The sequence below is a fragment of the Lissotriton helveticus genome, chromosome 7, assembly GCF_964261635.1.
Source record: "Lissotriton helveticus chromosome 7, aLisHel1.1, whole genome shotgun sequence".
NCBI classification, from domain to species: Eukaryota; Metazoa; Chordata; class Amphibia; order Caudata; family Salamandridae; genus Lissotriton; species Lissotriton helveticus.
Genome location: NC_136068.1, coordinates 1,812,838,089 through 1,812,862,248, shown reverse-complemented (window position 1 = coordinate 1,812,862,248; position 24,160 = coordinate 1,812,838,089). Strand labels below are relative to the sequence as shown.

The following is a 24,160-nucleotide window of genomic DNA, read 5'->3' as shown; positions in this document are numbered from 1 at the left end:
TCTCCCAAAGCGGAGTTCAGTGACTCCGACACCGCTCAATTCTTCCTGCTTGTACTGGTGAGCCTGGTCCGTATCAATATCTTGAAAGACATATAATATATATAAATTTGACTTGTCAAAAGGATGTACTGTTGGCAGCAGAATTTGCAGTTTAAAACTGCACAGCCAGGCTACAATGGTAGGCCTGGAGATAGGGTTGCTGGGTCATGGCACAGTAGGGGTGCTGCAGGCCTAACATTAGCATTTAACTCACAGAGCCGAGGTACACTAACCATATGCTAAGGACATATAAGTAAGATTAATATGTGAATCAGGTGTATACCAATTTCAACATATTTAGAGGCGGAGCGTAAGCACTTTACAACTTGTAGCAGGAGTTCTAAGGTCAACAAAGAGAGTTCAGGCAAACATCAGTGAGTTCTACATGCAGAAGATAGTCATTTCCAAGACTTTTTGCTGAACACAACACTTTGCTGATATACGATTCTCCCTCATATACTTACATTGCCAGAGAGAGAATCTGAAGTTCGGCATCATCAAGATACAAACCACCCAATTGGTCAGAGGTAACTCTTCTGTCCCAGCTGGAAATGGTAAAAATATAACTTCCTATAGGGAAGGCTATTACTCTATAGGGACTGTGTGTTGGGTGTGGAGAAGCAATACCAAAGTGGATGATGGAAGGTGTGTTGAACACTGCAAGCACTCATCCCCAGTCCACTGATCTGGGTTTAATCCAGCATCATTCTTTAGCTCACTCCGCTACCCCAGTTCAGACATGGCCATATGCAAATCAGTCTGATCCTGTGCCTACTCGGAACCGTCCAGCCCGAACTGCCAAGCCATGAATGCCCTGGACGGGAAACAAGCATCCTAGGACCGGTTTCTGGCTAATCAGTCGTCATCAGCCAGGCTAGCTTGAATCCAGTGGCAAAGTGAGCAAGGGACCCACATCTGGAAATACCCTGCCAACTTAGGGCGAGCAAAGCAATACCAAAGAGAATGATGGACGGAGTGTTGAACAATGCAAGCACTCACCCCCATTGAACTGATCTGCGTTTAATCCATCATCATTCTTTAGCTCACTCCGCCACCCCAGTTCAGACATGGCCATATGCAAATCAGTCTGACCCAGTGCCTCATGGGAGCAGTCCAGTCCAAACTGCCACGCCATGTCTTCCCTGGACCGGAAACAAGCATCCTGGCACCGGTTTCAGGCTAATCAACCGTCATTAGCCATGCTAGCTTGAATCCAGTGGCAAAGTGAGCAAGGGACCCACGTCTAGGCATACCCTGCCATCTTAGGGCTAACAAAGCAATACCAAAGGGGATGATGGACGGAGTGTTGAACAATGCAAGCACTCACCCCAGTCAACTTATCTAGGTTTAACCAATGATCATTCTTTAGCTCACTCCGCCACCCGAGTTCAGACATGGCCATATGCAAATCAGTCTGACCCTGTGCCTCATGGGAACAGTCCAGCCTGAACTGCCAAACCATGTCTTCCCTGGACCAGAAACACGCATCCTTGGACTGGTTTCTGGCTAATCAGCCATCATCAGCCAGGCTAGCTTGAATAAAGTGCCAAATGAGCAAAGGACCCACGTCTGGGCATACCCTGCCCACTTAGGGCGAACAAAGCAATACTAAAGGGGATGATGGACTGAGTGTTGTACAATGCAAGCACTCACCCCCAGTCAAATGGCCCGGGTTTAATCCATCATCATTCTTTAGCTCACTCCGCCACCCCAGTTCAGACATGGCCATATGCAAATCAGTCTGACCCTGTGCCTCATGGGAACAGTCCAGCTAAAAATGCAAAGCCATGTCTTCCTTGGACCAGAAACAAGCATCCTGGGACCGGTTTCTGGCTAATCAGTTGCCATCAGCCCAGGGAGGACCTGCAGTCCGTACTCGCCATGCCACTGGAATAAAGCTATCATGGTTGATGAGGGCTGAAAGGATGCTTGTTCCAGTCCAGGGAGGACATGGCTTGGCAGTTCGGGCTGGACTGTTCCCATGGGGCACAGGGTCAAGACTGATTTGTATATGGCGAGGTTCAAACTGCAATGGCATGGTGAGCAAAAAAATCTATGGATTTAGTCCCAGATCTCTGTACTGGGGTGAATGTATGACATCGTTCTGCATGCTGTGCATTAACTGTTGTTTTTGCATTTGTCAACCTGAGTGGGATGGGTTGCTCAAACATGAGTCCTGTGCTCTCCATACTAGTGGAATCAAGTTATCCTGGCTGATGAGGGCTGAAAGCCTGAAACTGGTCCTAGGATGCTTGTTTCCAGTCCAGGGAGGACCTGGCTTGGCAGTTCGGGCTGGGCTGTTCCGATGGGGCACAGGGTCAAGACTGATTTGCATATGGCTAGGTTCAAACTGGAATGGCATGTGGAGCAATAAAAGATGGATTTAGTACCAGATCTCTGTACTGGGGTGAATGTATGACATCGTTCTGCATTCTGTGCATTAACTGTCTTTTTTGCATTTGTCACCCCGAGTGGAACAGGTTTGCTCAGACTTGGGTCCTGTGCTCTCCATGCCACTGGAATCAAGCTATCCTGGCTGATGAGGGCTGAAAGCCCGAAACCGGTCCTAGGATGCTTGTTTCCAGTCCAGGGAGGACCTGTATTTGCAGTTCGGGCTGGACTGTTCCCATGAGGTACAGGGTCAAGACCGATTTGCATATGGCTAGGTTCAAACTCAAATAGCATGGAGAGCAAAAAAACGATGGATTTAGGCCCAAATCTCTGTACCGGGGTTAATGTATGACATTGTTCTGCACTCTGTCCATCAACTGTTTTATTTGCATTTCTCACACCGAGTGGGAAGGGTATGCTCAGACGTGAGTCCCGTGCTCTCCATGCCACTGGAATCAAGTTATCCTGGCTGATGAGGTCTGAAAGACAGAAACCGGTCTTAGGATGCTTGTTTCCAGTCCAGAAAAGACCCGGCTTGGCAGTTCGGGCTGGGCTGTTCCCATGGGGCACAGGGTCAAGACTGATTTGCATATGGCTAGGTTCAAACTGGAATGGCATGGTGAGCAAAAAAACGATGGATTTAGGCCCAGATCTCTGTACTGGGATGAATGTATGACATTGTTCTGCATTCTGTCCATCAACTGTTGTTTTTGCATTTGTCACCCCGAGTGGGATGGGTATGCTCAGACGTGAGTCCCTTGCTCTGCATGCCACTAGAATCAAACTATCCTGGCTGATGAGGGCTGAAAGCCTGACACCGGTCCTAGGATGCTTGTTTCCAGTGCAGGGAGGACCTGGCTTGGCATTTCAGGCTGGACTGTTCCCATGGGGCACAGGGTCAAGACTGATTTGCATATGTATAGGTTCAACCTGGATTGGCATGGTGAGCAAAAAAAACGATGCATGTTTAGCCCAGATGTCTGTACTGGGGTGAATGTATGACATTGTTCTGCATTTTGTCCATCAACTGTTGTTTTTGCATATGTCACCCCGAGTGGGACGGGTATGCTCAGACGTGAATCCAGTGCTCTCCTTGCCACTGGAATCAAGCGATCCTGGCTGATGAGGGCTGAAAGCCCAAAACCGGTCCTAGCATGCTTGTTTCCAGTCGAGGGAGGACCTGGCTTGGCAGTTCAGGCTGGACTGTTCCCATGGGGCACATGGTCGAGACAGATTTGCATATGGCTAGGTTCAAACTAGAAAGGAATGGTGAGCAAAAATACTATGGATTAAGGCCCAGATCTCTGTACTTGGTTGAAAGTATGATATTGTTCTGTATTCTGTCCATCAACTGTTGTTTTTGCATATGTCACCCCGAGTGGGACTGGTATGCTCAGACGTGAATCCAGTGCTCTCCATGCCACTGGAATCAAGCTATCCTGGCTTTTTAGGGCTGAAAGCCCGAAACCGGTCCTAGCATGCTTGTTTCCAGTCGAGGGAGGACCTGGCTTGGCATTTTGGGCTGGACTGTTCCCATGGGGCACATGGTCGAGACTGATTGGCATATGGCTAGGTTCAAACTAGAATGGCAATTTGAGCAAAAATACGATGGATTAAGGCCCAGATCTCTGTACTTGGTTGAATGTATGACATTGTTCTGTATTCTGTCCATCAACTGTTTTATTTACATTTGTCACACCGAGTGGGAAGGGTATGCTAAGACGAGAGTCCCGTGCTCTCCATGCCACTGGAATCAAGTTATCCTGGCTGATGAGGGCTGAAAGCCTGAAACAGGTCCTAGGATGCTTGTTTCCAGTCCAGGGAGGACCTGTATTGGCAGTTCGGGCTGAACTGTTCCCATGTGGCACATTATCAAGACTAATTTGCATATGGCCATGTTCAAACTCAAATAGCATGGTTGGCAAAGAAATGATGGTTTTAGGCCCAGATCTCTGTACTGGGGTGAATGTATAACACCGTTCTGCATTCTGTTCATCACCTATGTTATTTGCATTTGTCACACCGAGTGGGAGGGGTATGCTCAGACGAGAGTCCCGTGCTCTCCATGCCACTGGAATCAAGTTATCCTGGCTGATGAGGGCTGAAAGCCTGAAGCAGGTCCTAGGATGCTTGTTTCCAGTCCAGGGAGGACCTGTATTGGCAGTTTGGGCTGAACTGTTCCCATGGGGCACATTATCAAGACTAATTTGCATATGGCTATGTTCAAACTCAAATAGCATGGTTGGCAAAGAAATGATGGTTTTAGGCCCAGATCTCTGTACTGGGGTGAATGTATAACATCGTTCTGCATTCTGTTCATCACCTGTGTTATTTGCATTTGTCACACCGAGTGGGAAGGGTATGCTCAGACGTGAGTCCCGTGCTCTACATGCCACTGGAATCAAGTTATCTTGGCTGATTATTATTATTAGAATTTGTATTGCGCGACATCTACCCGAAAAGGGTGTCCCGGCGCAGATAGAAGCCTTAACAGGGTGGAACATGGGCATCTTATTTGTCAAAAAGCCAGGTTTTTAGCAACTTGCGGAAGCTGGAGTAGTTTGTTTCATTTATAAGTGAGATCGGAGGGAGTTCCAGTATGATGGTCCTAGGCATGTGAAGGATTTCCCTCCAATTTGCGCTAGTTTATATTTAGGGACCACAAAACGGCCTTGTGAGACTGATCTTAGATTTCTAGATGTAATATATGGTTTGACCAAAGTGCAGAGGTAGTTGGGAGCTATATTGGCTTTAATTTTGTGCACATAGGTGAGTGTTTTGAACTTCACTCGATTTTCAATGTTTAGCAAATGTAATTTATGTCGAAATACGGAGATCGATTCTCTTTTTGGTACCTTACATAATAACCTGACTGCTTCATTTTGGGCCATCTGTAGTCTGTGGAGAATCGGTTTGTTTGAGCCCACATAAAGGACATTTCCATAGTCAAGTCGGGAAGTAATTAAGGCATTGACAACAGTTTTTTTTGTTGTGTCTGGCAGCATCCAGGATATTTTCCTCATCCATTTAATGATAGAGAAACAGGTGGCTGCGACTTTTACAGATTGTGCATGCATACTTAAAGTATCGTCTAGGCGTATGCCTAGGTTACGTACTTGTGATACCAGGGTAGGAAGGGAGCCCATTTTATCTGGCCAATGTTGTAGGCTTCCAAGATTTTTCTGCTTTCCCAGAATTATTACCTCTGTTTTCCTCCGTTCCATTTTTACGAAATTAGATTGCATCCAGTTTGCGATGTTAGTTAGCCTTGTCTTAAGTGTGGAGGTATTATTGGGGTTTTGCGCCGATAGTGAAAACATAATTTGGAAATCATCTGCAGAGGAATAAATTGTGAGTCCAGATTGTCCTGCCAGCTCCGCTAAAGGTTTTACGTAAAGATTGAAAAGTAGGGGGCTCAGGATGGAGCCTTGTGGTACACCATGTGCGAAAGAGTAGGTTTTGGAGCAGGCATTTTGGGAAAAAACTTGAAAAGTTCTGCTTGAAAGAAATGCCTGGATCCATTTGAGAGCTGTTTTGCCTATTCCTATTTTGCTCAGTGTAATTATGAGCACAGTGTGTGATATGGTATCAAAAGCAGCGCTCAAATCTAACAAAATGAGCGCCACCGTTTCCCCTCTATCTAAATTCTGACTAATTGCTTCGGTAACACCTAGGAGTGTGGTTTCCGTCGAGAAGCCCGCTCTGAAGCCTGATTGTGAGGGGTGAAGTAGTTGATGTGTTGCTACATATTGCGTCATATGTATATGAATGTGTTTTTCTAAGATTTTTGATAGAATCGGAAGCAGTGATATGGGACGATAGTTTTTGGTGTCGGCTGGGTCTGCATTTGGCTTTTTTAATAGTGGGTGAATCATGGCAGGTTTCCAAGAGGGAGGAATTATTGCCTCTTTGATTGATGCATTGAAAAGATGGGTTAGAATTGACATCACTGAGTGATTTAATTGTTTGGGGTGTTGACAGGAAGGGGGTCCTTCGGTGATCCAGATTTAATTGATTTTAGTAGTGTTTCTACGTTTTCCGTTGTTAGGAGGGGCAAATCCATTAGAGCGAGGTTCGCATAGTTTTGACTGTGTTCTTGCGCTGCGTAGGACTGAGATTTCTCTGGCATCAATGCATTTAGGCTCACTGAGTTATCATATACAGGTTCTTGTGAAACAACAATTTGGTAAGTTCCTTCAACTTTATTTATAAAAAAGGCACCTAGCTCTTCGCATTTAGTTTGGGACAGTATTGGTGGTTTGGCTATGGTATCTGAGCCCGCCAACTCTTTGACTGTGTTAAACAGTGTTTTTGCACAGTTTGAAGCCTTTGAGATGGTTAGATTGACGAAGGTGGCGCATGCTTGTTTACATTCTTTGTGATATTTACTCAAAGCTGTTTAATAGACTTGTTTAGTTGATTGGTCGTATTTTCTCCTCCACTTTCGTTCAAGGATTTTACAGCTGGTTCTTAAGCTCTTTAAAGAATCATTATACCATGGCGCCGGTGGATGATGGGTGGTTCTTTTATATTTTGTATTGGGAAGGCAGGTGTCAATGGCTTCTGAGAGGCAGTTTTGTACTGCCTCGGCGAGGGGACAGCCTTTTGCTCCAAGAATGGTTTATGAGCATCAAGACATTCATTTAATTTTTCGATGTCTAACTTTTTCCAGTTTTTCAGTCTTTTCTCTGCTCTTTCTGCGTTATTTGATATCTTCTTATCACATGGAGGGGTCAGAGAGAAGTTTATCTGATAGTGGTCAGACTAGCTAGTTGGTAGGGCGGGCGAGCAGATGATTGTACTTAAATTTTAAAAAATGGGATCCAAGAAATGTCCGGCAATATGGGTGGGGCCGGAGTTTAATAGCTTTAGGTTTTGGGAAGCCATATCAGACATAAGTCTGGTACTATTTTTGCAGGTAGAGTCTTCTAGATGGACATTTATCTCTCCTAAAACTGTGAAATTTACTTTGTTAGTTACCTGAAATGAGATCTCTTCCATCAGAGTGGGAATCCAGTTTGCGCATTGCCATGGGGGACGATATATAAGCACCCCTGAATAGATACAATTGGGGGAGAGAGTAAGTTTAAAGAGAGCAGCTTTGCATGCAGCAATGGGGAGCTGATCTAAGGTGCAGCAGAGGTTTTTTTTTAAAAATGACTGCAATTCCACCCCCTGTCCTTTGTGTTCTATCCACTCTTACTATGGCATAATTGGAAGGTAGGGCTCCTGCTATATCTGGTTCTGAGCTCTCGTGGAGCCAGGTTTCCGTGAGAAAAACTGCATCTGGTTGGTCATTCAAAAGAAGATCAAACATGTTTGCTTTATGTTTAGGGAGCGAGTGGCAGTTTATGCTTGTCATCTTGTATGTTTTACATGGGTTTATTTTTGTTTACCAGTATGTGGTGTATTTACATTTTCATTAGAAGTCAAATGGAAACCGCAATGGGTGCAGATAAAAGGATCAGTGATAGTGCGGGCTCTGGCACATTTGGGCGTTTGGGAGTTGTTGATGGTTCTCAGACAATCGGAATCATATTTATAAGTCCCTGCCTCATTTGCCTGTTTCGCGAAGGCGGATTGGATGATATTTTCCTCATTTCAGTGCCAGGGGTCCTGGCCCTGGGCCCGGGCCAGGCGCGGACGGGTGCAGACGGGCTTGCCTTTGACGTGCCTTAGGTGCGTCGCCGGCGCGCCTGCTGCGCACGTCAGCTGCACATAGGCACTAAGGTGTCCATTTATCCATGCCTGTGTCTGACAACTAGCCCCCTGCCCGCTCCGATTCACTCCAAGATGGCAGCGTTTTTTGGGCGGCAGTTACCGGTGTTGCTCAGCGTCCCCTGTTCAGATCCTCGTCGTCTGAATCAGGTAAGCTGGAGGCAGCAGTCTGATGATGTCTGAAAGACCGAAACCGGTCCTAGGATGCTTGTTTCCAGTCCAGGGCCGACCTGTCTTGGCAGTTCGGGCTGGACTCTTCCCAATGGGCACAGGGTCAAGACTGATTTGCATATTGCTAGGTTCAAACTGGAATGGCATGGTGAGCAAAAAACGATGGATTTAGGCCCAGATCTCTGTACTGGGGTGAATTTATGACATTGTTCTGCATTCTGTCCATCAACTGTTGTTTTTGCATTTGTTACCCCGAGTGGGACAGGTATGCTCAGACGTGAGTACCGTGCTCTGCATGCCACTGGAATCAAGTTGTCCTGGCTGATGAGGGCTGAAAGACAGAAACCGGTCCTAGGATGCTTGTTTCCAGTCCAGGGATGACCTGGCTTGGCAGTTCGGGCTGGGCTGTTCCCATGGAGCACAAGGTCAAGACTGATTTTCATATGGCTAGGTTCAAACTGGAATGGCATGGTGAGCAAAAAAACAATGGATTTAGGCCCAGATCTCTGTACTGGGGTGAATGTATGACATTGTTCTGCATTCTGTCCATCAACTGTTGTTTTTGCATTTGTCACCCCGAGTGGGATGGGTATGCTCAGATGTGAGTCCCTTGCTCTGCATGCCACTGGAATCAAGCTATCCTGGCTGATGAGGGCTGAACGCCTGAAACCGTTCCTAGGATGCTTGTTTCCAGTTCAGGGAGGACCTGACTTGGCATTTCAGGCCGGACTGTTCCCATGGGGCACAGGGTTAGGACTGATTTGCATATGTATAGGTACAACCTGGATTGGCATATTGAGCAAAAAAACGATGCATTTTTAGCCCAGATCTCTGTACTGGGGTAAATGTATGACATTGTTCTGCATTTTGTCCATCCACTGTTGTTTTTGCATATTTCACACCGAGTGGGATGGGTATGCTCAGTCGTGAATCCAGTGCTCTCCATGCCACTGGAATCAAGCGATCCTGGCTGATGAGGGCTGAAAGCCCAAAACCGGTCCTAGCATGCTTGTTTCCAGTCCAGGGAGGACCTGGCTTGGCAGTTCAGGCTGGACTGTTCCCATGGGGCACATGGTCGAGACTGATGCATGTGGCTAGGTTCAAACTAGAAAGGCATGGTGGGCAAAAATACAATGGATTAAGGCCCATATCTCTGTAATTTGTTGAATGTATGACATTGTTCTGTATTCTGTCCATCAACTGTTGTTTTTTGCATATGTCACCCCGAGTGGGACTGGTATGCTCAGACGTAAATCCAGTGCTCTCCATGCCACTGAAATCAAGCTATCCTGGCTTTTTAGGGCTGAAAGCCCGAAACCAGTCCTAGCATGCTTGTTTCCAGTCCAGGGAGGACCTGGTTTGGCAGTTCGGGCTGGACTCTTCCCAATGGGCACAGGGTCAAGACTGATTTGCATATTGCTAGGTTCAAACTGGAATGGCATGGTGAGCAAAAAACGATGGATTTAGGCCCAGATCTCTGTACTGGGGTGAATTTATGACATTGTTCTGCATTCTGTCCATCAACTGTTGTTTTTGCATTTGTTACCCCGAGTGGGACAGGTATGCTCAGACGTGAGTACCGTGCTCTGCATGCCACTGGAATCAAGTTGTCCTGGCTGATGAGGGCTGAAAGACAGAAACCGGTCCTAGGATGCTTGTTTCCAGTCCAGGGATGACCTGGCTTGGCAGTTCGGGCTGGGCTGTTCCCATGGAGCACAAGGTCAAGACTGATTTGCATATGGCTAGGTACAAACTGGAATGGCATGGTGAGCAAAAAAACAATGGATTTAGGCCCAGATCTCTGTACTGGGGTGAATTTATGACATTGTTCTGCATTCTGTCCATCAACTGTTGTTTTTGCATTTGTTACCCCGAGTGGGACAGGTATGCTCAGACGTGAGTACCGTGCTCTGCATGCCACTGGAATCAAGTTGTCCTGGCTGATGAGGGCTGAAAGACAGAAACCGGTCCTAGGATGCTTGTTTCCAGTCCAGGGATGACCTGGCTTGGCAGTTCGGGCTGGGCTGTTCCCATGGAGCACAAGGTCAAGACTGATTTTCATATGGCTAGGTTCAAACTGGAATGGCATGGTGAGCAAAAAAACAATGGATTTAGGCCCAGATCTCTGTACTGGGGTGAATGTATGACATTGTTCTGCATTCCGTCCATCAACTGTTGTTTTTGCATTTGTCACCCCGAGTGGGATGGGTATGCTCAGATGTGAGTCCCTTGCTCTGCATGCCACTGGAATCAAGCTATCCTGGCTGATGAGGGCTGAACGCCTGAAACCGTTCCTAGGATGCTTGTTTCCAGTTCAGGGAGGACCTGACTTGGCATTTCAGGCCGGACTGTTCCCATGGGGCACAGGGTTAGGACTGATTTGCATATGTATAGGTACAACCTGGATTGGCATATTGAGCAAAAAAACGATGCATTTTTAGCCCAGATCTCTGTACTGGGGTAAATGTATGACATTGGTCTGCATTTTGTCCATCCACTGTTGTTTTTGCATATTTCACACCGAGTGGGATGGGTATGCTCAGTCGTGAATCCAGTGCTCTCTATGCCACTGGAATCAAGCGATCCTGGCTGATGAGGGCTGAAAGCCCAAAACCGGTCCTAGCATGCTTGTTTCCAGTCCAGGGAGGACCTGGCTTGGCAGTTCGGGCTGGACTGTTCCCATGGGGCACATGGTCGAGACTGATGCATGTGGCTAGGTTCAAACTAGAAAGGCATGGTGGGCAAAAATACAATGGATTAAGGCCCAGATCTCTGTAATTTGTTGAATGTATGACATTGTTCTGTATTCTGTCCAACTGTTGTTTTTTGCATATGTGACCCCGAGTGGGACTGGTGTGCTCAGACGTAAATCCAGTGCTCTCCATGCCACTGAAATCAAGCTATCCTGGCTTTTTAGGGCTGAAAGCCCGAAACCAGTCCTAGCATGCTTGTTTCCAGTCCAGGGAGGACCTGGTTTGGCAGTTCGGGCTGGACTCTTCCCAATGGGCACAGGGTCAAGACTGATTTGCATATTGCTAGGTTCAAACTGGAATGGCATGGTGAGCAAAAAACGATGGATTTAGGCCCAGATCTCTGTACTGGGGTGAATTTATGACATTGTTCTGCATTCTGTCCATCAACTGTTGTTTTTGCATTTGTTACCCCGAGTGGGACAGGTATGCTCAGACGTGAGTACCGTGCTCTGCATGCCACTGGAATCAAGTTGTCCTGGCTGATGAGGGCTGAAAGACAGAAACCGGTCCTAGAATGCTTGTTTCCAGTCCAGGGATGACCTGGCTTGGCAGTTCGGGCTGGGCTGTTCCCATGGAGCACAAGGTCAAGACTGATTTGCATATGGCTAGGTACAAACTGGAATGGCATGGTGAGCAAAAAAACAATGGATTTAGGCCCAGATCTCTGTACTGGGGTGAATGTATGACATTGTTCTGCATTCTGTCCATTAACTGTTGTTTTTGCATTTGTCACCCCGAGTGGGATGGGTATGCTCAGATGTGAGTCCCTTGCTCTGCATGCCACTGGAATCAAGCTATCCTGGCTGATGAGGGCTGAACGCCTGAAACCGTTCCTAGGATGCTTGTTTCCAGTTCAGGGAGGACCTGACTTGGCATTTCAGGCCGGACTGTTCCCATGGGGCACAGGGTTAGGACTGATTTGCATATGTATAGGTACAACCTGGATTGGCATATTGAGCAAAAAAATGATGCATTTTTAGCCCAGATCTCTGTACTGGGGTAAATGTATGACATTGTTCTACATTTTGTCCATCCACTGTTGTTTTTGCATATGTCACACCGAGTGGGATGGGTATGCTCAGTCGTGAATCCAGTGCTCTCCATGCCACTGGAATGAAGCGATCCTGGCTGATGAGGGCTGAAAGCCCAAAACCGGTCCTAGCATGCTTGTTTCCAGTCCAGGGAGGACCTGGCTTGGCAGTTCAGGCTGGACTGTTCCCATGGGGCACATGGTCGAGACTGATTTGCATGTGGCTAGGTTCAAACTAGAAAGGCATGGTGGGCAAAAATACAATGGATTAAGGCCCAGATCTCTGTAATTGGTTGAATGTATGACATTGTTCTGTATTCTGTCCATCAACTGTTGTATTTTGCATATGTCACCCCGAGTGGGACTGGTATGCTCAGACGTAAATCCAGTGCTCTCCATGCCACTGAAATCAAGCTATCCTGGCTTTTTAGGGCTGAAAGCCCGAAACCAGTCCTAGCATGCTTGTTTCTAGTCCAGGGAGGACCTGGTTTGGCAGTTCGGGCTGGACTGTTCCCATGGGCCACATGGTCAAGACTGATTGGCATATGGCTAGGTTCAAACTAGAATGGCATGGTGAGCAAAAATGCGATGGATTAAGGCCCAGATCTCTGTACTTGGTTGAATGTATGACAATGTTCTGTATTCTGTCCATCAACTGTTTTATTTGCATTTGTCACACCGAGTGGGTAGGGTATGCTCAGACGAGAGTCCCGTGCTCTCCATACCATTGGAATCAAGTTATCCTGGCTGATGAGGACTGAAAGCCTGAAACTGGTGCTAGGATACTTGTTTCCAGTCCAGGGAGGACCTGTATTGGCAGTTTGGGCTGAACTCTTCCCATGGGGCACAGGGTCAAGACTAATTTGCATATGGCTAGGTTCAAATTCAATTAGCATGGTGAGCAAAAACATGATGGATTTAGGCCCAGATCTCTGTACTGGGGTGAATGTATAACATTGTTCTGCATTCTGTCCATCAACTTTTTTATTTGCATTTGTCACACGGAGTGGGAAGGGTATGGTCAGACGAGAGTTCTGTGCTCTCCATGCCACTGGAATCAAGTTATCCTGGCCGATGAGGGCTGAACACCTGAAACCGGTCCTAGGATGCTTGTTTCCAGTCCAGGGACGACCTGGCTTGGCAGTTCGGGCTGGACTGTTCCCATGGGGCACCGTGTCAAGACTGATTTGCAAATGGCTAGGTTCAAACTGGAATGGCATGGTGAGCAAAAAAACGATGGATTTAGGCCCAGATCTCTGTGCTGGGGTGAATGTATGACATTGTTCTGCATTCTGTCCATCAACTGTTGTTTTTGCATTTGTCACCCCGAGTGGGATGTGTATGCTCAGACGTGAGTCCCGTGCTCTGCATGCCACTGGAATCAAGCTATCCTGGCTGATGAGAGCTGAAAGCCTGAAATCGGCCTAGGATGTTTGTTTCCAGTCCAGGGAGGACCTGGCTTGGCATTGTAGGCTGGACTGTTCCCATGGGGCATAGTGTCAAGAGTCATTTGCATATAGATAGGTTCAACCTGGATTGGCATGGTGAGCAAAAAAATTATGACATTTTAGGCCAGATCTCTGTACTGGGGTGAATGTATGACATTGTTCTGCATTCTGTCCATCAACTGTTGTTTTTGCATTTGTCACCACGAGTGAGATGTGTATGCTCAGATGTGAGTCCCGTGCTCTGCATGCCACTGGAATCAAGCTATCCTGGCTGATGAGAGCTGAAAGCCTGAAACCGGTCCTAGGATGCTTGTTTCCAGTCCAGGGAGGACCTGGCTTGGCATTTTAGGCTGGACTGTTCCCATGGGGCATAGGGTCAAGAGTCATTTGCATATAGATAGGTTCAACCTGGATTGGCATGGTGAGCAAAAAAATGATGAATTTTTAGCCCAGATCTCTGTACTGGGGTGAATGTATGACATTGTTCTGCATTCTGTCCATCAACTGTTGTTTTTGCATATGTCACCCCGAATGGGACGGGTATGCTCAGACGTGAGTCTCGAGCTCTCCATGCCACTGGAATCAAGCTATCCTGGCTGATGAGGGTTGAAAGCCCAAAACTGGTCCTAGGACGCTTGTTTCTAGTCCAGGGAGGACCTGGCTTGGCAGTTCGGGCTGGACTGTTCCCATGGGGTCAGGGTCAAGACTGATTTGCATATGGCATGGTACAAACAAGAATGGCATGGTGAGCAAAAAACGATGGATTAAGGTCCAGATCTCTGTACTTAGTTGAATGTATGACATTGTTCTCCATTCTGTCCATCAACTGTTGTTTTTGCATTTGTCATCCCGAGTGGGACTGGTATGCTCAGATATGAGTCCCGTTCTCTGGATGCCATTGGAATCAAGCTATCCTGGCTGATGAGGGCTGAAAGCACGAAATCAGTACTAGGATGCTTGTTTCCAGTCCAGGGAGAACCTGGCTTGGCAGTTCAGGCTGGACTGTTCCCATGGGGCTCATGGTGAAGACAGATTTGCATATGGCTAGGTTCAACCTGGAATGGCATGGTGAGCAAACAAATGATGGATTTAGGCCCAGATCTCAGTACTGGGGTGAATGTATCACATTGTTCTGCATTCTGTCCATCAACTGTTGTTTTTGCATTTGTCACCCTGAGTTGGACGGGTATGCTCAGACGTGAGTCCTGTGCTCTCCATGCCAATGGAATTAAGCTATCTTGGCTGATGAGGGCTGAAAGCCCAAAACCAGTCCTACGATGCTTGTTTCCAGCCCAGGGAGGACCAGTATTGGCAGTTTCAGTTGGACTGTTCCCATGGGGCACAGGGTCAAGACTGATTGCGGCCCAGACGTGCAGCGGACGCACTATAAAGGTTTAGTGCTAGCTACACTAATGTTCTTGCACATTTTTTAACTTTGAACTGTGTTTTGTTTGTACTTTATCTGATTTGGCACTTACTGGCTGAGCTCTGCGACGCCTGAGTTTCTTTTAATCCTCGTCACACTGGGCTTCTGATTCTGTCACCTGCGCTTGCTAAAGGCTGCCCACTGTGATCCTCTTGTCGGGCCCCCGCATTCTCCTGGTCGCCGCCCCGGTCCACCGCGGCTTGTGCCTGTTTAGTGAAGGCCTTAGCCTACCAATCAAACAACCCTCTCTGTGAGTCACGCACTTCCGGTGGAGGCGGGCGCTTGTCTCTCAGCCCTATTTCTCCCCCATGCCACCCCAGACCTGCAGCGGACCAGCCTAAGGCACGCCAAAGGCAAGCCCGTCTGCGCCCGTCCTCTCCGGTATGACGCCTGGTGCCAGACCGCCTGGCCCTATTCAGGCTCATACCTACTCCAGGGAGGAGTTGCTTGCTGCGCATAATCATTCATCATGTGGCAATTACAGTTTGCAATAACAAAAGCACTTTGATTAGGGTCTAGGCGGGAATTTAAAGGCCAAGCTCTAGTAAATCCCAACTATACAATGAAATACAAATGTTCTAGAGGGTCTACATACATGCAAAAAAGTTCAAGAACAGGAAAACAAACTAACATCCCTTGCGTATGGTCCACCCACAGTCACCCTTCACCACGACCCTTATGGTGGTCAGGAAAGGATGCCCATCAGTAACCAAACGAAACCGCCCTTCATCATTTGGGTTTCTTTTAAGACCATCACGAAGGGTACCACTCGTCTCGCACGACGAGGGCCCAGATGTTGGAACAAGTCTGTACTCATTCAGACAGATCTTATGGGGTCTTGTAACTCATTGTGAGGATGTAAAAGTAACCGGGACTGATCTTGCAGTGCAAAACAAGGTGTGTGAGAAAAAGTGAAAAAAGTGCATTTAAAATTGGATTAGTGGGCACTAATAACTTTATTCTGTTGTTCCCCACTATGCCAATATTAAAAAGTAGTCAGAGACGATCAAGACATTACGAATTGTCTAGATGTGTACTGGGGTCGACATGTTTTAGCAAGTCTGGCATGGTATGCCTTTGCTTTCTTCAGGACAAATCTCTATTTATAGCTACTGCAACCTACTGAAAAAGAAAATGTGCTAACAAACCATACATGATACAAAGATCACCTGAGTCTATTAGGTGTCCTTATCCTTTTCCACCTTCCCACTTCAGACGAATTTCTGAGGAAAGTGAAAAAAAGGGGATTTTAAAATGAATCTATTGTCAATAGTTATTGCATTCATATCATAGCATTAGTCTACAAGGTGCTAATATAGGCATCCTAGCATTCAGTACACATCTAGACAATTTGTAATGTCTTGATCGTCTCTGACTACTTTGTTGTACCAACATCTGGGCCCTCGTCATGCGAGACGAGTGGTACCCTTCGTGGTGGTCTTAAAACAAACCCAAATGATGAAGGGCGGTTTCATGTGGTGACTGATGGGCATCCTTTCCTGACCACCATGAGGGTCGTGGTGAAGGGTGACTGTGGGTGGACCGTACGCGAGGGATGTTAGTTTGTTCTCCTGTTCTTTAACTTTTTTGCATGTATGTAGACCCTCTAGTACATTTGTATTTCACAATTACAGTTTGCACCCATCCAGGCCTCCATTACATTGAAAGGTATTCGATTTTAAAGCTGAGGTGTCCGACAAGCCTCCACCTAGGCAGACCAGAACTTCAAAGATTAATATCTTTAGTTTGAACTGCAGGTCGATAGTTAAACACCACAGAGACGTTTATGATCTCCTCCAGGACTCTGCGCCAGATATACTTTTTGTAACTGAGACATGGCTAACTAACGACTCTGTGGCAATTCCTGCTCTGGCCATCCCCTCTGGTTATTGCCTGCTTGCTCAGAATGGACCTAGCGGAAAGGGCTGTGGTCTAGCAGTGATATTTAAATCAACCTTCTCCTGCACCCTATCACCCCATGACATTCCGGATTGTGAGTGCGCGCAGTTTAAAATCAGTATATCACACACATTCACCATCTCCGGGCTTCTTATCTATCTCTACCTCTAGCGCTTTTAGAGAGGCCTCACATGCTCTGCATCCACACTTGCTTTGGAGGCAGCCAACTTCAGCATTTTGGGCAACCTGAATTTGCACCTGGACCGCCATGACTCCCAGGAAATTGCTAATGTCCTGGGGGACTTGGAGGCCTGCCAGCTAATCCAAATAGTGGTGGGCCCATCCCATCTCGCTGGCCACCAGCTGGACCCTGTATTTTCTAATATCCAGCCTGTCACTGCCCATGCCCCCCCCCCCTAGCTAGCTTGGTCAGACCATTTTCTTATTCATATAAGTTTAGATCTTGCGGACGCCCCTTTTCAAGTTCTCCAGCATTCCACTATGAAGCGACCATGGCATAAACTGGATACCTCCAGCTTTGCATCCAGCCTAAAAGCCTCCTGCCCAACTTGGCCTAATGATCTGGAGGGAGCAGAAGAGGTCTATAGGAGCTGGCTTAGCAGTACATTAGACTGCTGCATTCCCAAAAAATTGACTTGTACTAAGCGTACAAAATCCCACGTGTGGTATAATGAGTCTTTAAGGCAGGAAAAACAACATTGCAAATCCTTGGAACGCTCCTGGAGAAGCTCGTATGACCCCTCAGCAAACAACTCTATAGACGGGCGAACAAAGCCTATCATAAGCTTATTCAAAAGGCCAAAGCCGCATATTATACCAATCTAATCATTTCAAGCGCCAATCCCTTTAAAACCTTATTTTACCTCATCAATGATATTACGAAACCCATAGCAGCCACCAATAATATCATCTCCTCCAAACAGCAGTGCAAAGCTCTAGCCCAGTACTTTATTAATACAATTGACCGCATCTACACTACACTTGATGTGCATAGGGCGGCAACAGATTCTTTGCCTCCTATCACTATCGCAGACTCCTCTCCCCATCTTCCAGCCCTACCCCCCCTGTCCTGTAAAGACATGGACATCATCTCCAACAAGGTGAAATCTGGCTCTCCTGCCGACCCTGTCAAACCTGACATTTTCAGGACGTTCCAAGACTGCCTCCTGACTGAGGGGAGGGTACTGATTAATAGATCACTCCAGTCAGAGGTGCTCCCCAAATCATGTAAGCACGCTAAGGTCGTTCCAATCCTAAAAAAGTCCACATTGGATGCTTCTACCCCTGAGAACTTTCGGCCCATCTCATTGCTCCCCTACCTGGCGAAGGTCATGGAATCCCATGTGAACACCATCCTTACCAAGAATTTACAGGAGAATGAGATTCTGGATAAGTCACAAAACGGGTTGCGGTCTAAACATAGCACCGAATCCGCCTTGCTGGCAGTCACTGAGCAGCTGAGGGCGGTACTGGGTGAGGGCGGCACCACAGCTCTGGTGCTGCTTGATCTGAGTGCGGCCTTTGACATGGTCTCCCATGTGATCCTGCTCCATCGACTCAGGGAGATCGGGGTCTGTGGAACCGCCTTTGCCTGGTTTGCATCTTTTTTATCTGAACGTTCCTTCCAGATTCATGCCCCCCCCTCATTAGTCCCACATCCATCCTCTCAACTGCGGTGTCCTACAGGGCTACACTTTAACGTGTACATCCACCTTCTGGCACTTCTGGCCAAGGCCCGGGGGGATCAAGATGCTATCTTACGCAGACGACACGCAGTTGGTTTTTACTTTCTCCAAAGACCCCGGCCTAGACAAACTTAGATTCCATGAAGATATCCTGGCAATCTCAGATAGGCTGGCGGACAACTACCTCCAACTTAACTCCTCTAAAACGGAGGTGCTCCTCTTTGGGAGAGACTTGCACAATTGGAACCACCAATGGTGGCCCGCTGAGTTGGGCCCTCCCCCCCAACCAAAGATCTCAGTAAAAAATCTAGGTGTCCTAATGGATAATTCCCTGTCCTTTGAACTGCATGCCAAAAAAGTGGCAGGCACCTGCTTTGGCCACTTACGTGGGCTGAAACCCATCCTAGGATTCTTTGCTGCCCCCATCCGTCAGATGATCATTCAATCAGTAGTCTTGTCTCGTCTGGACTACTGTAACGGACTTCTACTGGGTACCACTAAAATGGTCACGAAGAGATTACAACGAGCCCAGAACGCTGCTGCCCGTACTCTGCCCTCCCGAAATACTGTCACACCTCCCATCTCTTGCGACGCTTACACTGGCTCCCGATGGAACAGAGAATCCACTTTAAATCTCTCTGCATCCTTCACAAGATCTTGTTTAGCCAAGGCCCCCAGATTCTGCAGGGCCTATGATCATTTTATGTACCCACACGGGCTCTGCGCTCCGCTGATTTGCACCTGGCCTGCACTCCCAGGGTGCGCAGGAGCAGAGCTGGTGGGCACTCTTTCAGGTCTCTAGCCCCTCTCCTTTGGCACTCTATCCCTATATGCGGCCCAATGCACCCAAGACCACCTGGCCTTCAGAAAACAGATTAAAACCTGGCTGTTTGCTTCCATCTAGCTGGGGCATTTTCTAGCCCCACTACGCCTGTACTGGTCTTTGCGGGTTGTCCGTCTTCCTAGCTTCCTCTCTATCTTTGATGCTCGTTTTACAAGCACTGGGACACCCCGGTGCTGGGGTAGCCATGCGCTTTATAAATTTAGTTAACATAACATAACATAACATAACATAACATAACATATTGCTAGGTTCAAACTGGAATGGCATGGTGAGCAAAGAAACGATAGATTTCTGCCCAGATCTCTGTACTGTGGTGAATGTATGAAATTTTTCTGCATTCTGTCCATCATCTGTTGTTTTTGCATTTGTCACCCTGAGAGGGACGGGTATGCTCAGACGTGAATCCCGTGCTCTGCATGTCCCTGGAATCAAGCTATCCTGGCTGATGAGGGCTGAAAGCCCGAAACCGGTCCTAGTATGTTTGTTTCCAGTCCAGGGAGGGCCTGGATTGGCATTTCAGGCTGGACTGTTCTCATGGGGCTCATGGTGAAGACAGATTTGCATATGTATAGATTCAACCTGGAATGGCATGGTGAGCAAAAAAACGATGGATTTAGGCCCAGATCTCTATGTTGGTGTGAATGTATGACATTGTTCTGCATTCTGTCTATCAACTGTTGTTTTTACATATGTCACCCCGAGTGGGACGGATATGCTCAGCCGTGAGTCCTGTGCTCTCCATGCCACTGGAATTAAGCTATCCTGGCTGATCAGGGCTGAAAGCCCGAAACCGGTCCTAGGATGCTTTTTCTAGTCCAGGGAGGACCTGGCTTGGCAGTTTCGGCTGGACTGTTTCCATGGGGTATAGGGTCAAGACTGCTTTACATATGGCTAAGTTCGAACTGGAATGGCATGGTGAGCAAAAAAATATGGATTTAGGCCCAGATCTCTGTACTGGGGTGAATGTATTACATTGTTCTGCATTCTGTCCATCAACTGTTGTTTTTGGGTGTGTAGTAGGGCATGTCACTGCCTATGGTTCTATAGTTTCCTTCTCCCAGATAGTCCTAGTAGTGATCTTGACTTCATCACCCACTAATTGTTGGACAGGCATTTCAGGGAATCAGAATTCCAATAGCTACTCTACCTTCCTGCAATGCCAGCAGTAAAGTTTGGGACACAAGGACCCATGTTATCTGTTTATGGGTGTCTCATATCCAGCTCAGTGCTTGAACTCCACACATGCTTTAACGCCTCGTCTGGGGTAGTAAGTGCTATATAATTGCAACTTTAAATGCATGATTGTGAGCTCAGCATCTTTTCTTCACAGGGTCACCTCCTGTTGCATACCGTGGCTGCACCAGTGCAAAGAACAAGAAACAGTACCCTAAGGCTCTGTCACACAGAGCTGGAGATGTTGTGATTGTGGAAATCAGCAAAGGTGTTTGAAGACGTTTTGGCAACAAGGCTTTGAAGCAAGGATCACTTTTGCTCCTAATCCTGGCAAAGCTCTCTACACTTCTCCACATCTAAAACAAGAAATAGCTCCTTTACAAAATGATTATCAACAATATTTGAACTAGGGGAACAGATTTCTTTTTCTTTATATTGTCTTGTTTGAATGTCCCACAATCATTGTTACTCTGGTTATGCATCCCAAACTATAAAATAAATGTATTCACTCTATGTTCATTTGTGGAACTTCTTGTTATTTGCTGTATTTCTAATCATGAAAGGTTAGGCTATCTATATCAGTTTTTTTGGCAGAGCCCTTGTGTGCGAAAAAAAAATCTTCTTTAAAAGTCCCAATCTACATTTGTTGCTTCTGGAGTTGTCATCACAGCAATACATAGAGCGTGCAGAGGGGAGGAATTGCTCCCATTATTAGAAGAGTGAAAAATAGGAAAAAATAAGAAGAGTGATTCATTAAGACGATGTGATTAGAACTAACAGTTCATTACAATTTGGTAGTTAGATTTTCTCTTATTTATATGTTAAATAAAGTGACAAAAAATGTTTGCATTTTATTCAGCAACATCTGAAATAATCTGCTACGTGTTTTAGTGTGAGTGATTAGGACCATGAGTTCCATGAGTTGAGGGGGTCACAATGATCACAGTAAAGTTTGTGACTAGTGGTAAAGACCGCATTTGTCCAGCTCATAAGTGGTTATGCATTTCTGTTTCCATTAGTTATATTGAGACTCTCAAAGGTGTCAGCTGCTGATTAGCCAGTTATAATGAATGTCACATAAAGAGTCTGTCAGTGCAAATACAATTACAAAAGTTGCGTATATCCTGCCAGCTGTGTTTATATTAGGCATCACAAAATTGGTCTAACTCATTGCTTTCTCTAGTAAGCAAGCTAGGACTGATGAACAATCTAACAGAATTATTTTTGTGATTATTGCTATTTGACATTGTTGACCTTTGTAGGAGTTAGGATCTGACTGCATAGTTACCCCCACTTTTTGCCTCGTGTTTTGCTGTTTTTTGACTAGTCTGACTGGGATCCTGCTAATCAGGACCCCAGTCTATCTGCTTTCTGTCTAATATGTTATGTCATATACTTAGGTATACTCCAGATTGAGTAATGGGGTTCCCTTGTCAGTTCGTAGTAAATGGGACATATGTTCCCAGGGCATAGGTACCACATATGCCTACCATGGGCTTAAGCATGTATTTTTCTGTCCTTGAGAGGCCATGCAAAATGGAACTACAGGTCTACCATTGCAGCCTGTGTAAAATGGTGCATGCACCACTAACTTTAGATATAGGTTTACTATATCTATAGGTCACTACTCTTAAAACTTATAAGTCACCCCTATAGCAGGCCTTGACAATCCTGAAGGCAGACCATTCTCCCGGGTTGTCGGTGATGTAGCCCGACATATAGGTAGAGGTGCATTATATGCTCGTTTAAAATGTTATCTCGAAAACGTCTTCAACAAACCATGTCAAATACCTTGGAATCATACCTCCTCACTGGTAAGCAGTGTGGGATGTATGATTCCACCCCTCAAAAGCAAGCTTCGTGGGGCCCTGGTCTTCCTTGTACCATCCTTCTCGACCTGGACCGCACAAAATGGTTGCTGCCGACCAGAGATATATTTATGCCCTCCTGCTGCTGAGCCAAGCTCAAGCAGAGGAAGGCAGCACAATAGGCATCCTGTCACAGGGAGGTGTGACCACCTCCCAGACAGGATACAGGGTTTTTTGTATTGGAGCTGGGTGGGTGCAGTTCCAAAGTGCCTGAAAGTCTGCACAAGGGCACAGTTGGTGCCCCTGTGCATTGTCCAGTTCAAACCAGTCCTGGGAGCCATTGGCTCCCGCTCTGGCGTGAGACTGGACAAAGGACAAAGGACATGGGAGTAACCTCCATACTGTCCTGACTCTCCCTTGGGAGGGTCCCCTGAATCAGTCCAACCCTCTCCTGTTGGTACAAAAGAGCGTTCCTGGCTGTAGGACCCTAGATTTGACTTGGACAAGATTCTGATCAAGAAACCACGGATCTTCGAATGTCTGGAGACCCTGGGCTAAGCTGGACTTCGACTGGGCCCAACTTCATCTCCCTCTCTGTCCAAAGCCCTGTCTGTGCCCGTGCACCATACAGGCTCTGTGCAGGACCTGTGGAGCATCAAGGACAACTGAAGTATCTCCCTTGGGGTGAATCAGTCACTTCCCTGAATTTGCAGGCACAATAATGCAACTGACTGGTCAGCTGATCATTAACTCCTGTGGACTCTGAAGGCTCCAGCAACACAGAAGGTGGGTTCCCACATTTCTTGAGGTTGCTCTGCCCTCTCACTGAGTTTGAGACACATATCCCTCGCGGGGACCGCATAACCTGAACTCCTCTGCACCACATACTTTTGCAAGTTTATAAGCTTGTTGGTGTTCTCCATCTAAGTGCATTGGGCTATCAATAGCCCCAACCTCTGTGCACATTTTATAAAAAGGACTCCGAACTCCTCTCACTCTGTGACCTGCAACCTGTGACTTGAAAAACTACTAGAGGGCCCCTACCGACTCCTGTGCCTTCGGGTCCACTTGAGGGACAACACTTCTTTTCTTGGGCTCCCCTAGTTGCTACAGGCCTGTTCTGTCTCTAATTGTTGTGGTGAGTCCTCTGGTCCTTGCTGGGCCAAACCAAAACCTTCTTTGACCTTCTTTGTGGGTTGCCACTACCAAGGCTGGTTGGTGCTCCCACCGGACACCTCAGCACTCAATATCCTTCATGGGACAGCTTGTATCTGGCTCCTGGTCATCCTTTACTTCTCCTGGTACCTGTAGCCGTGGAGTCAAGGTCTCTTTCTACACTCCTGAAACACCTGACATCGGTGGGCATTCGTCTACTGAGCCCCTGGCCACTCATGAGTGACCCAGACTCTGTGCCCTCTGCTTTCAGGTTCCTCTCATCAAGAATACACCTGTGGGCTCCTCCGAATACTATTCTTATTTCCAGCAGTGGCATTTCTTTGAAGACTCCCATTGAGAATAATAGTGGTTTCCGATTCTAATTAAGCCCTATGCACCTGGCTTCCCTGGGATAGGTATATCTTGTACTTTGGTAGCCACAGGTGGGTGGCTCTCCAAACTTCTATGTTCCAAAGGGGTTTCTTCGTAATCCACTGAGAAGGGTCTTTATACTTTAAAATTGCAACCGCCACTCACCCATTGAATTGTATGCAGCACATGGTTGCGTTCTCACACTACGCCCGCCATCCGTGGGGTCC

At 46.9% G+C, this 24,160-nt stretch overlaps 1 protein-coding gene across 1 annotated transcript in view; it reads left to right on the top strand.

The window, feature by feature from the left end:
• Positions 1–21,094, top strand: part of LOC144769724 (uncharacterized) — a 175,322-nt gene extending 154,228 nt beyond the window's left edge. The window contains exon 5 of the mRNA XM_078653905.1: positions 20,756–21,094. Within this exon, the coding sequence (XP_078510031.1) occupies positions 20,756–20,874 (119 nt within the window). The 3' untranslated portion in view covers positions 20,875–21,094. The remainder of the gene's footprint in view (positions 1–20,755) is intronic.
• Positions 21,095–24,160: the final 3,066 nt, after the last annotated feature.